Here is a 13,609-nt window from a genome sequence, read left to right as displayed (position 1 = left end):
TTTAAGAAATGTGACAATTAGTAAATGACTACTGGTAATACCACTGCTACTATTACTACTACTACTACTAATAATAATGATAATGATAATAATGAGTTTTATTTATATAGCACATTCCCAAGCTCAAGGTCGCTTTACAATTGAATCTGTCTGTAAAGCGCTGTTTAATGAAAACTATACTGGAGTGTGGTTATAGAGTAAAATTATACATTGCATGGCAGATTCTTCATATTGCATTTACTTGGTAAATCAGTGTTAAATGTGTTATTTATATGCGTCATGAAACATATCTTTTCTTCATGAAAAGGCGTGTACTTTGCACTGTTCCTTCTACAGAGATGAGAAGAATCAGTCGATCATTGTGAGTGGAGAGTCAGGAGCTGGGAAAACTGTGTCTGCAAAATACGCCATGCGCTACTTCGCCACTGTGGGAGGATCAGCCAATGACACAAATGTAGAGGAGAAAGTGCTGGCTTCCAGTCCCATTATGGAGGTGCAGTATATTATGAATGGCTTTTGTACAGTGGTACATTTGACATTGTTATTGAACTGACTTGGCAACTTTGTGGCTTAACAACAGTGAATCCTAATCCAAATCATGCATTGATTAGGTGTGGGTAATATATTAGTCATGTTTGAAGGCTACCTACATAAGGACTTCCTAGCACGTATATAAGTATTGAACAACTATTTTAAAGCTATACTAGAGTATTTATAAAAAGTTTATCTCAGTATTTACATAAAGGCTCTTTATGTAAGCAAATGTCCATCACTTTAGTATAGCACTGTTGGGAAGCATCATTCCCAAGTAATGGAGCCTGCAAGGCAGAAGCCTTTACTCAGTAAAGCAACGTTATTGTCAGTACTTCTAGAATAGTAGACATAGAATAGTATCATAGAATAAAGCAGCTGATTGAACACTGACCCATTACTGTATTTAATGTACTTAAACAATACATTTCTGCAGATGTTTAATTTAAAAAAAATTGGATAATTGTACTTGTTTTCTCATAGCATTATTTAAAAATATACACACTTAAAAAGATGGTTCTTCAAGGGCTCTTTAGTACAGAAAATGGTTCTATATAGAATCTTGAACACTCAAAGAACCCTTTGCATGATTAAAGGGTTTTTTTGCATCGTTAAACGGTTCTAATGGAGAATGTGCTGTAGATAGTTCTATATAGTGTAGCACTATAGAAGTGTGTAGCTCTTCTACAGCATATTCACAAACCTGTAGAAAAACTACATTGTGCTACATGTCGTGTATTGTGAAAATGCCTTAAAGCATCATGATGTTAAAAAACTGGACATATTGTCCAATTTTAGCATTGATTAGGTCCTATTTTGTTTGTCATCATAATGATTATCTCATAACAACAGCTATTGTTCATCTGCATTATTAAGAGGCCACTACACTTAGCTATCAAACATGTACAGAGCGGTACTAGCAAAGAAGATGTGTTTCTAGTGCCATTCCCCTCACTGCCTTGCCACAGTGCAGACACACTTCAGCTGCAAGATTAAACCCTGGTGTCACTGCCTGTTTGAGCTGATAAGAGCAGGGCAGTCTCAATCTGCCCTTCATGTAGCAAAGCTAACTTCTAAGAAGTGCAGCTAAATCTCTCACTCAATTAGTGATATCATTTCAGTCCAAATGAGCCCTGATGATAGAATAGAGCTCTCACTATGCAAAGAAAGACAAAAACACACATTTTCGCCGGTGACCTATAATACCACAGTTCAGTACAGAACACTAGAATTAGTAGTGATCAGTTTAACTGCTTTTAGTGTCATTATGGGCAACAGAAATTCTCAAACAGTTCTCCTTAGAAATATCTCCTGAAAAATGGAAGGCTTGTACTTAATGACCATTTTGCCTGGAGATGAAATAATTGAACTGTGTTTGCTAACTTTTTTACGAGACTGCATATAAAAATAAAATAAAATACTTTGACTTGTGTCAAAAGCAACAAGACAAACTTTATGGCCAAGCGACCTCAAATGCGTAATATTGTAGTTACAAATTTCCCTATTTACCACACTTTTCTCCACCTTTCTCAAAAGCACGTCAGGCATCAACTATGTTAATCCCCTGGTATGGACAGATTGTACCTGCTGTCATCATCACAGGCTATTCTCTCACATACATGTCCTTGCAGGCTATCGGGAATGCAAAGACGACACGGAATGACAACAGCAGCCGCTTTGGGAAATATATCCAGATTGGCTTTGACAGAAGATATCACATCATTGGTGCCAACATGCGAACATATTTGCTGGAGAAGTCCAGAGTAGTTTTTCAGGTGAGTCTGGTGTGGGAGGAAAGCTTTTAGCCTTAATTGCAACTTTAACAAGAGCCTGTCGATTCATCAACGTCTCTGGTAAATAAGGTGTTTCACAGAGTGGTTACTGTATATTTCTATATATATTCCTGCAGGCTGAGGACGAGAGGAACTACCACATCTTCTACCAGCTCTGTGCCTCAGCCTGCCTACCAGAGTTTAAAGATCTAGCCCTGAGTGAGTAGTCCACTAACCTTCCACTTGGATAAGAGCTAGAATTCATTCTGCATTGTACTTTCTACTTGTTGCTTTACTGTTACTGCATAGTGTATTTGCACAAAATAAACAAAAAAGCATGCCTCAATTACATTTCCACATATTATGACTGCATTATCCTTTGTAGTATACTGAAACACACTGATAAGCCCTTGATGTGACATGATTCAGATTTGCCTGCGTTATTTTGACCAAAATAGCATGTCCTTCTTTGGCTCACATGAAAGCCTTGGTTTGTCGCACCACCTAGAGAAATGCATTAGATGCATCTGAGACTGGTTTACAATGATCATAGCACATAGTAAGTAAGGAAGGTCATTTATTAGAGGGCTATTTCGCGTAGTGTGTTCTTCTGCAGTGCCAGCATTGCAAAGGCCAGTGTTTTCATTTTGTCAGACAAATGTATAGTGCAACCCTATATTAAGATAAGTGTTGAGAGTGTTCTAAACATTACCACATCTTCTTTGTTTAAAGCCAGTGCAGAAGACTTCACTTACACCTCTCTTGGTGAGAACATATTCATTGAGGGAGTAAATGATGCTGAGGACTTGGAGAAGACAAAGGAAGCACTTTCACTGTTGGGTGAGGGTCACATTTTTCACTACTATGGCTTGATCTTTTCATATAATCAAGGCTTTTTAAGTGGCAGGCACTTTGTTTATACACATCTTAACAAGTTGTATCATACAGGTGTTAAAGAGAGCCATCAGATGAGTATCTTCAAGATAATTGCCTCCATCTTGCATCTTGGAAATGTGGACATTGTATCTGAGAGAGATGGAGAGTCTTGCCATATTTCCGTAAGTGCTCAATTACAGTTTGACTTTATCCTATTTCTGATGTGTTGCAGGTAAAGCAGCCTTTCTCACTTCAATTATGTGTCCATGGCTTTTGTTAAATTTAATTTCTTTTTTAAAGTACAGTACTGCCCAGGATTCAGAGACCACCCTTCATTTGTTTAATTTCCGGTCAAAACAGCCATTAACTAAGCGTTATTTAGTATTCAGGAGACATTTCTAAGGAGATTACATATAAGATAATTAACTTGCATAAGGAAACGGAAAGTCAAAACCAGAATTTAATAAATGATTAAAAGACGTAGAGAAAACACGACCCCTAAAAACTGAGCAAAATCTGGTTGACCCCCAAAACAGTCACCATCAGATAAACAGTACTTAAAGCTTTCATCTTTGAGCAAGAAAATGGGAGAAAATCAAGATCCACTCTTGCTTAAGATCTTAAAACATCCACAAGTTTTAAGTCTAGATCTCAACATTACTGAATGTGTTTGGGATTACTTAGATCATGAGAAGCAGAAAATGCAACCAATTTCTAAGACTAAACTTTGGAAGTGTGGAGAAATGTCCCTGAAGATATCTTTGAAAAACTGAAAGTGAGTCTCCTGAAAAACATGGAAGCTGTAATAAGGGCAAATGTGGGCACACTAAATACTAAAAAAAGGAATTATATTTAATTGTTCCAGCTTTTGTGTAATTTTTTATTAAATATATTTATTTTGCTTTTTTCCCCTCCAATGCTGTAAAAATTTACTTCTACATAATGGCCATTCTGACTGGACTTTTGCACAGTACAGTCCAGGCTTTAGTTCCTTACTTCTGTAATTTAAGAATAAGCCAGTTTACATTGTTTCCCATGTAATTACTGAATAATAATCATTAGGATGTAATAAGTCTGGAGAATTAAGAAGTTAAATAACCTTAGAGGTAGGGGTGGGAAATATGGCAATAAATATAATATTGTCATATCACAACATTTTTAGACACAGACACACTGCACTATTGGTGCCAAACTACCATCAAAACTCTGAATACAATGATGTTGATTCTTAACATTTCACATTCTGTACCGCACTAACAATTAAACAGGAATAAACATGCTCCCTTTTTAATGAAACATGCAGTTGCTCAGTGTTCTTTAAGCACTGGCGACATCTACAATATGCCCAGAGAAGCATATTGTGTATCATGATAACAAAATTAGTCACAATAATGATAAAATATCATTGCCTACCTCTACTTAGAAGTACTGTTTACTATGTGGTTCAAGTTTTCTTTTCCTCACTTTCAAAACTAAGTTTCATAGGAATAATAAGTCTTAGGATTAATAACCCTGTGATTTGAGAGTTTAAATCAGTCACTCAAATGGTTTCACCTCTGATATATTGTTTTTTTCTGGCATGCAGAGAAATGACCCTCACCTGCAGCATTTTTGCCAGTTGCTGGGTGTAGAGCTGGAGCAAATGGAACACTGGCTCTGCCATAGGAAGTTGGTGACCACAGCTGAGACCTATGTGAAGAACATGTCTCGTGCCCAGGCAGCTAATGCTCGTGATGCTCTGGCCAAACACATTTATGCCCGTCTCTTTGACTGGATAGTAGAGCATATCAACAAGGCTTTGTACACCTCCTCCAAGCAGCACTCCTTCATCGGCGTGCTGGACATTTATGGGTAATTGTACTGGGATGCATTACGCTTGGCAAGACCTGTATCAGATTTATCAGAATGTTTTGTGTATTTTGTTTTTGTTATTTGTGTTTGATGCAGTGATTGATGAGGTATAATATATGGAACTTTAGTCTTTTGGTCTTTAGGTCTTTTCCTAAAGTAACATGTCCAGAAAAGGAATAATTAGAGCGGAAAAGTTTGTATGTGCTAAGATTTAGCTCTTTTTAGGAAAAATAACCTTCACAAACAAGCCAGTTTTATGTCTTAACAGATTTGAAACGTTTGAGATTAACAGCTTCGAGCAGTTCTGTATCAACTATGCCAACGAGAAACTTCAGCAGCAGTTTAACTCTGTGAGTAATGGTGAAGAAAGCTACCCGCTGGCCCATTTTTCCTGTTTTTTCCCCTATGTCCATATTCCCTATGTGAAATATGCATGACTGTATTCAGTTACAGAGATCATGCATGCCTGCAACAGCATAATAAATAAAAAATTGAATGATTAATTAATCTATTTTCCATGTAAATCTTGCAGCATGTGTTTAAACTGGAGCAAGAGGAGTACATGAAGGAGCAGATCCCATGGACACTCATTGACTTTTATGACAACCAGCCCTGCATTGACCTCATAGAGGCCAAGCTTGGTATCCTGGACCTGCTAGATGAGGAGTGCAAGGTTAGTTCTGTTCTGAGCGATGGAATTTAGTTCTTAAGAAAGTGAATGATGAACCTGAAGCACTTTTATTAAACTAGACTCATGTCTGCCTGGGCTGCATATTTGCATTTAATGGCTCATCCACATTTAAAGACTTTTGAAAATGAATAGATTATTTATTCATTTTTCCCATCCGGTCTAGCATGAAAAATCTTTGAAGTTATTGAGCATAATTTGGAGCAGCATCAAATGAGTCCCGCAATAGGTAACCCAAATAGAAGCTGTTGTTGGTATTCTTGCCTTTTCTCACTCTTTTTCTTCTCACAGGTTCCTAAAGGAACAGATCAGAACTGGGCTCAGAAGCTTTACAGCCAACACCTGAGCAGCCAGCACTTTGAGAAGCCAAGGATGTCCAACAGCTCCTTCATTGTTGTCCACTTTGCGGATAAGGTGGGTCGACTCCAGTTAAGCCTAGTTTGAAATTGCATCATTCTGTGGATGCATTTGGTCTGAATTGCAACACACGTTGTGCTGGGTCCTCCCAAACATTATCTGCACTGTCTGTTTGGAGGCTGCAAATTGGTCTCTGAAGTGCTGCAGAATAAGAGGAGGATCAATGCTTTATCTCCATTACACTCATTTAGAAAAGCGCTGCTGGAGCACTGTAACATCCAGAAGCTTATGTGTATGGATAATGTATTCAGGCGCTGTTCTCTCAAGAGAGTTCCAGAATACTTTAAAGATTTTTAATGTCTTTCAGAGGTATAGTTAGTGATTCAAGCTGTTGAGCAGCTGAAACTTTACACTTTTGACAGAGCCAGAAGCTGGAGGATTCAAAAAAAAATGAGAAAGCTTTAACATTGAGTTATAATGAAATTACTATCCAGAATTCATCATATTTCAAAAACATTTCAAAATAGCTTTTGGTGAATAGTTGGTAAAATTCACAGTCATTTAAATTCACATTCACACATTAATATGGCAGTTAATTCCAAACTTTTTAACGCTAAGAGTACATCAGCAGAAATTAATGCTTGAACAGTGACCTTTATGCTTGTTACAAAGAGGATGCAGGCTATCATTGAAAAACCATGTGCAGTAATTAATTCATCTGACATACAGTAAGATTAATTATGAGCTAATCTTCTGCAGGGGTGTGTATTTTGACACTTGGTCTGTAATTTGCATCACCTCTTAAAATTTCATTACAAAACACACTTCATGACATAGATGTATAAAATGACATGTGTTTGTGTAAATATTGTCCCATCTTTTCCTGTCTCAGTGAGGTGTGTTACCTGCACATTGCCTCCAGTGGTTTCTCATAATAGTTTTGTTGTCATTAAGAGCCCAGGAATAGCTTAGTTCTGCTTTTGGCTCTGAGAAACAACATTGAAATCTGAGCTTTGTCAGAGGACACAGGGTCCTGTAACACTGTACTTAAGAGCTTTTAACAGACAAAAGTGAATACAACTGAGACAGCTTAATCTTTTTTCTCCACACCAGATCTCCTCTTAATTTTCAAGGTGCCCTGTTACAGATTTTGAAAAGTTCTCAAGTGTGTTTTTCTGGCTTTTCAGTGTACATGTTCAACCTAATGACAGAATGTTTCCTCTATCAGGTTGAGTATCAGTGCGTTGGCTTCTTGGAGAAGAATAGAGACACTGTGTATGAGGAGCAGATCAACATCCTTAAGGCCAGCCAGGTGAGACAAGAAAAGAGACCTCTCCTCCATTAGGAGAGAATCTTTGATGTGCATTAACCAACTCAGTCATATTTTGTTGTGAACATTTTCGTAGAACCCTTCAGCATTGCACTTTAACGTTGAAAGCCCAACATGTCAAACAGGGCTAGGGAGTGGTGCTGATATGCTTAGTTTATTTGAAAAACTGATGTTTTAGATGGATGCTCTTATTTTAGGGGTCGCCATTCTTGCAGTTCAAATATTTATGCTCTTTAAAAAAAAAAAATTATATGTTTATTTCTGAATGACTTTAACTGAATTAACTCATAATATTTGAGTCTGTCTTTGTGGTCAGTCATTAACGTTTATATAATTGTGCATGATCACATGGTCTAATGCTGGTGTCAGAAACTGGCAAATACCAAATCTAATAAATTGCACTCGAACAGCCAACAAAGTTGTACTTATAAGTGAGAAGCTCAGGATCCAAGATGATACAAAAGTTTACCAGACATTTCACCTTTTATGCTGGTGAGAAAACTATAAACTTAGCTGCGAATATGAAAGAAAAATATACCTCATGTGCCTCTGTGTGCTTTATGATACATAAAAAGAAAACGCACAAGACATTCTCTGGAACTCCATGCTTTCTTTTTCCATGTGTGGACGTATCCTTAAGTACCCAACTGGGTAAAGTCTATATATTTGCTAGTTAACCATGTGGTATGTACAACTTTCCAATAGACACCCAAAACTTTTTTTTTAACTTTTCATTTTTTGTATACTTTATACATACTTTTTATTAAATCTATGTAATATTATATATCATTATTTTTTGTCACATTTATATTATATTTATTTATTTTAATATATTTCTTACAGTTTGACCAAATTAACTTGAGTTTAGCCAACTGACTTTCTGCTCTTGACAGCACTCATTTAATATTTTCAACTGATTTAAGGTCTTGTACTGGACTTTGCAGTTCCTATTATAATTTTTGTTGAACTAACAAGCTTTGAGGTTTTTGTATACATTTCTTATGGGAATGCAGTTACTGAAGCTGAGAAAAAGTTTAGCATAAATTACAAGCTCTGAAGAGACAAAACTAACATTATAATATTATCTTAAACTAAATATTTCTAAACAAAATGGTGGCTGATCCTGATTGTTGTAGGTAGGAAGGACATGGAGGTAAATATTCTTTTAAAACCCGGAAAATTTGGAGTGCCTAATTTTGGAAATTCCGCCATAGAAATTAGGTCATTTGACTGTTTCACCAGTAATCTGGTTAGAAACAGAACACATGCCGCTCTCCTGTCTCTGCTGAAGCTCGACTGTATTTGTCCCCTGAAACTGAACCCCGTGTAACTGTGTAGAACTCTGTTATCTGTGCAGTTGCAAACTCAGTTAATCACATGTTCTGTGTCTGAGTGGTTAAAAGATTTAAACGGATAAGGATTTCATAATGTTCCCCTTTAAACAAACACATCCTGATCTACACCCAGCAGACACAGTATGGGCCAATCAAGATATAAGAATAACAGCCATATGCATCACATCTCTTAAGCAGAGAGGATTCACTTATTCTAGGTCAACACTCACCTCACTGTCTTTGTGTTCTGTCCTGAGGCTGCCTGGCAGCAGTGTGCAGAGCAAGGCGAGATAAGTTGTACATAAACAGAAACTGCTTGAGGTTTGAACTCTTCGCTGCTGGTGAGCTGATAATACAGAGAAACAAAACCTTTAAAACCTGGAGTAGCGTTAATTAGCTCAGGGTGGAACTAATGAATTTTCAGTTTAAATATAGCTTTAACTGAAGTGTCTTTGTAGTTTATGGAAAATGCACCACAAACTATCTAGCTGCGATAGCATTTTTTAATATTTCTGTCTGTTTCTGTTAGGCCTGCTGAAGAATTTTTGCTTCTTAAAATTTTTAAGCAGTTTTCCTTTGAGATGTTTCCTTTGTGCAGTATCAGTGTCTTGGCAGTAAAACAGACATCATACAAGACAAAGGATGCAAATAGAAATGGCACAATAACCTTTTTTCTTTTCTGATACCAATACCGATATTGAAATCTTGAGTCTTGACTGATCTTGACACCAATCCACTGTTACTTCTTTATAACTACCAAACTTTAAAATGAGCTGTTTTTTAATTGGTGCATTTCACTTAAACCACAATACCATTTTTTCTGTTCTGATTCTGATACTGAAAGTGAACCTTTTGAGTATCGACTGTTACTGATAAAAATTTAATTTCTTCTTTAAAAACCTTTAAGCTTTAAAATTAGCTATTTTTATATGAAGCACTCCGCTAAAGATGATCATCTTAAGTGAAGAAATACACAGTAAAAAACATCATATTGCACAGAATGAGTGAGTGCTATTTCAGGATATGTTTGTTACAGGTTTCGAACAGATTCCCTCTTTTTTCCCTCCGATATCTGATCCGTCATTTTCTGATAATAATAAATAAAGTAAGAAATACATAAATTCGGCTGTGAATGTGTCATTTAATATGTTTTAATGTCAGCAATTCCTTCCGCCAAATTATAGGTCCTTAAGAAGCAGCTCGTTGCTACGTCAGTAGTTCATTCTCTAGCTCCTTACACTAAATTCTGAAACTGTCATTACCACTGAGCAAGCTTTTTTGTTTTTTATTGCGGCGGTTTTATGGCTCAATCCAATTTGGTCAGACTCTGAAGATGAGACTACATGTTTGGCGAATGGTATTCGGTTCATGTCTGGCTAATTCCAGGTTGTTCAGCTCTTCTTCTGTCACAGCTGCGACTGGAAAGCTTGCTCAGTGGTACTGACAGTTTGGGAATTTAGCGTAGTCTCATTTTCAGAGTCTGATCAAAATCGGCTGCAGGTCAAATGTAATAGTAAAAGTGTCCATTTTCTGTTTGTGGCAAAGTAAGAACTAAAAACGTTCAAAAGGCTTGAGCGTCTCCTACAGCTGTAAAATTCATTGCTTAGCAATGGCACTTTAGCGGAGTGATACAGTGTTTGTGAAAAAAAGGTGATGTTATGGCGAAATAACAGCACGATTAGAACGCTTCTCAACCAATCAGCTTGCATGGCCGGAACTGACTGTTGTATAATTTAGAATTAAGTATGATCGGTAAACTATGTCACCTTGTACCCTAAGGTGCTCCAAGGTTGCACTCCAGCGTTCTTCATTATATCTTTTAAAGAGCACTTCTTGTATCAGAACACAATTGAGCAAAGTTTGTGTCAGCTTTTAAGATAGTTGCACACTCTACTTTCTGTATTGGAAAAGCAAATGGAAAGCAGAGAATTTTATCACCTCATGTAGAAGCTGAAACTTTTCAAGCATTTTCACACTTAGCTCTGGTATAACTCTCTCTGTAGCCCTCTCTGTGCTGCTTTTGGAGATGCAACACCAAACAAAGCAGAAGACAAACCTCTGATGTTTGTCCAGAGGTTCTAGGTTGCTAAGATCCCTTAGCTTGGTTGTAGCCATCCAGATGCAAGAGACATTAGTTATTGCTTGAGTGACTTTGCATCACCTGTGAAAATTTGGAAAAATCTAACAGAATATAATGTTGCATTTTCACCATCTGAAAAATCATTTTGATGTGCAAGATATCAGTTATACACATGTTCTAATTAAGTTATTGATGCCTAAATTCCACAAATAAATCTGTGTGTAAAGGCATTTGTTCTGAACCGTAAACTTTTTTTTTGCTGCACTACCTGCACCCATACAGCAGTTAGAGTCATGGTTCTTTATTATGCACTGTGTGTCAGCACTTCTGTATATCTGTCCCGTCCCATCGGACTTATCAGTGACGGAAACATAATAGGGCTATCAGTATTCTCTCTGAAACAGCACAAACTTGGCTTCCTCTCTCTCTGGGGTGTAGTGCATGGTACAGTGAAATGTAGTGTGATTAGTTCTTTAACACATTCAGAAGAACATATAGAAGAAGCCTCCCATGTGTATTACATGTGGCAATAAATAATGAAATATAGGGCTATCGCTGTTAATTACAATCAAGTAATCTACTAATTATTTTGATGATTAATTAAGTAATCAGAGTTTTCAAAAAGACCAAACATTAGAATTGGACTTGTACAATAACAAACCATGCATTGCCTTTAAAAGATTCCAAAATATTTTTTTTGGAAAAGGATGAACTAGAAAGCTTTTGAAAAGACAATTTGACAAAAATGCATGTGTCACTTGGCTGAATACATTTATTTCTGCATTATCATTAAAACTGCCAACTAATCTCTGACAGTTTATTGAGGAGGTACATTTTAATACATGGAGCCATTTTGGAATGTTTCAGTATATATTAGAGGTAAAAGTGATCAGTTCTAATACCTACTCAACTCTACAACTTTGTTCTGATGCTTTCTGTGGTGTTCGGCCCTCAGTTCCAACTGGTGGCAGATCTCTTCCAGGATGGAAAAGATGGTCCAGCTCCACCCCCATCTGGAAAGAGTTCAAGAATCAACGTCCGTCCTGCTAAGCCCATCATCAAAGGCCACAACCGTGAGCACCGCAAAACTGTGGGCCACCAGGTAAACTCTCAAGAAGTACATGATGAACAGAAAATCTTGTAGATCATCAGACCTGAACTCTCAAAAAAGATGTATGTATTATTACCAGCACTCAGTAAAGGTGGACAAAAATCTACAAAAATTTGGGAATCATATTTGTAGATCTTAACAGTTTGTAGTTTAAGTTGATTTTTGCCTATATTTTGTTTTAATATATGTACAGCAATTCTTTGAATGTTTGTTATATCTTTCTTTCCTAGTTTCGGAATTCCTTACATCTTCTGATGGAGACTCTCAATGCTACTACCCCTCATTATGTGCGCTGCATTAAACCCAATGATGACAAAGAGGCCTTTATGTAAGTTTTGTTTATACTTATAATGTCTGTGAAGCTAGTCTGCTAATCTGTAGTTCCAATTCATGAATGGATACACTCAATAAATGGTGTATATATTGCAAAGCTAGATGATATACAGTCTGTACTGCTATACTGGCACTGGTGTCTGTATTGCTAAGCTTAAGCTGTATTGATAGATAAAAAAGTTAAAACACCAAGTTAAACACCTGAAAATTATATATTTTAATAAGTGCAATAATCTGATTGTTTTGAAAGAACTGTTCAAATTACATAAAAACTAAACAGTTAGCATGTTTGCCTGTGTGGAAACGTGCTTTCTATTAAGATAATGCTCCCCTTGGTGTAATTTTAAAAGTAGAAAATGGAACAAAACAATCCAGTCAAATCTACCTTACACTGTTAGACACTATTTGGCATAGGCTTGCAGTACTGAGCATGAATTCAATATTAACGTTAATAATGTTGACTGTGTTCATAAAAGATTGTAATTGAATTTATAGGTACCACCTAGAATTAGTATATGTCTTGTACAGTTGTCATGTTTATACAGGGAGATCTTTGTTGATAGTTTGTGCTGTCTCTCAGCAGGATTATTTTGGATAATAACTGATTATATTGTAGCACTGGGGGGTCAATGTTTCCGGGTTTGACTGTGTTGCGTCAGCCCCAGTGCTGGTCTTCATTTGCATTGCCCCAGGGGTTGTTCAGTTGGCGTCTACCATCAGGTATACTCCCTGGGCGTGTAGGTAGGGGAGACCCTTTGTTCTATGTTGTGCATACCTGCTCTGACATGGAGTCTTGTTGACCTTGTGTTGTAGCTAATAAACAGGACTTTGCCCATGAGCTCTGAAACTGAGCTCTGAGCCTCTGCTGGGTTCCCGCTGCCACTGGATTATACATTATAAAGGAGCTGGTGACTAGACTTAAGATGCCACTGAGAGATTTTCTTTTCTTTGTATTTACTTACATAGGGTACCCTGTCTGTCAAAAGTTTGTAGACAATGTGCTGTATGATTTGTTAAGTATCAAAGCATACCTACAAAAGTTAACATAAAGCAGCTGTTCACTAATAATTTGTATATACAGTTTTTGTTATTGTTAACATTGTTAACAATATAACATAATTGTTATAACGTTGTTATTGTAAAAAAAAAAGAAGAGAAAATTTGTGAGTTTTGGCAACGTTCCTTCAGGTAGCACTTGGCGATGTCTAAACAGATTTCTGTATCATATGTTCAGTTATTGAAAAATAACAAAGACAGCAAACTGTCCCCAAAATTTAATGGGCAGTGCACTATTTAACTATTACATGTAAAGTAATTGGCATTTTATACTTATGGGTGTAAACATG

General features: G+C 36.8%; 1 protein-coding gene across 1 annotated transcript in view; it reads left to right on the top strand.

Annotated features, from left to right (window-relative positions):
• myo5b (myosin VB) overlaps positions 1-13,609 on the top strand; it is a 68,752-nt gene that overhangs the window by 31,553 nt on the left and 23,590 nt on the right. The window contains 12 exon segments of the mRNA XM_036587638.1: positions 337-493; positions 2,163-2,306; positions 2,441-2,522; positions 3,036-3,143; positions 3,252-3,361; positions 4,765-5,030; positions 5,299-5,380; positions 5,563-5,703; positions 6,010-6,132; positions 7,304-7,387; positions 11,775-11,921; positions 12,161-12,258. Coding sequence (XP_036443531.1) covers positions 337-493; positions 2,163-2,306; positions 2,441-2,522; positions 3,036-3,143; positions 3,252-3,361; positions 4,765-5,030; positions 5,299-5,380; positions 5,563-5,703; positions 6,010-6,132; positions 7,304-7,387; positions 11,775-11,921; positions 12,161-12,258 — 1,542 coding nt within the window.

The sequence above is a fragment of the Colossoma macropomum genome, unplaced genomic scaffold (genome assembly GCF_904425465.1).
Source record: "Colossoma macropomum unplaced genomic scaffold, Colossoma_macropomum, whole genome shotgun sequence".
NCBI lineage: Eukaryota > Metazoa > Chordata > Actinopteri > Characiformes > Serrasalmidae > Colossoma > Colossoma macropomum.
The sequence above is the reverse complement of the archived record's forward strand: the minus strand, read 5'-3'. Positions and strand labels throughout refer to the sequence as shown.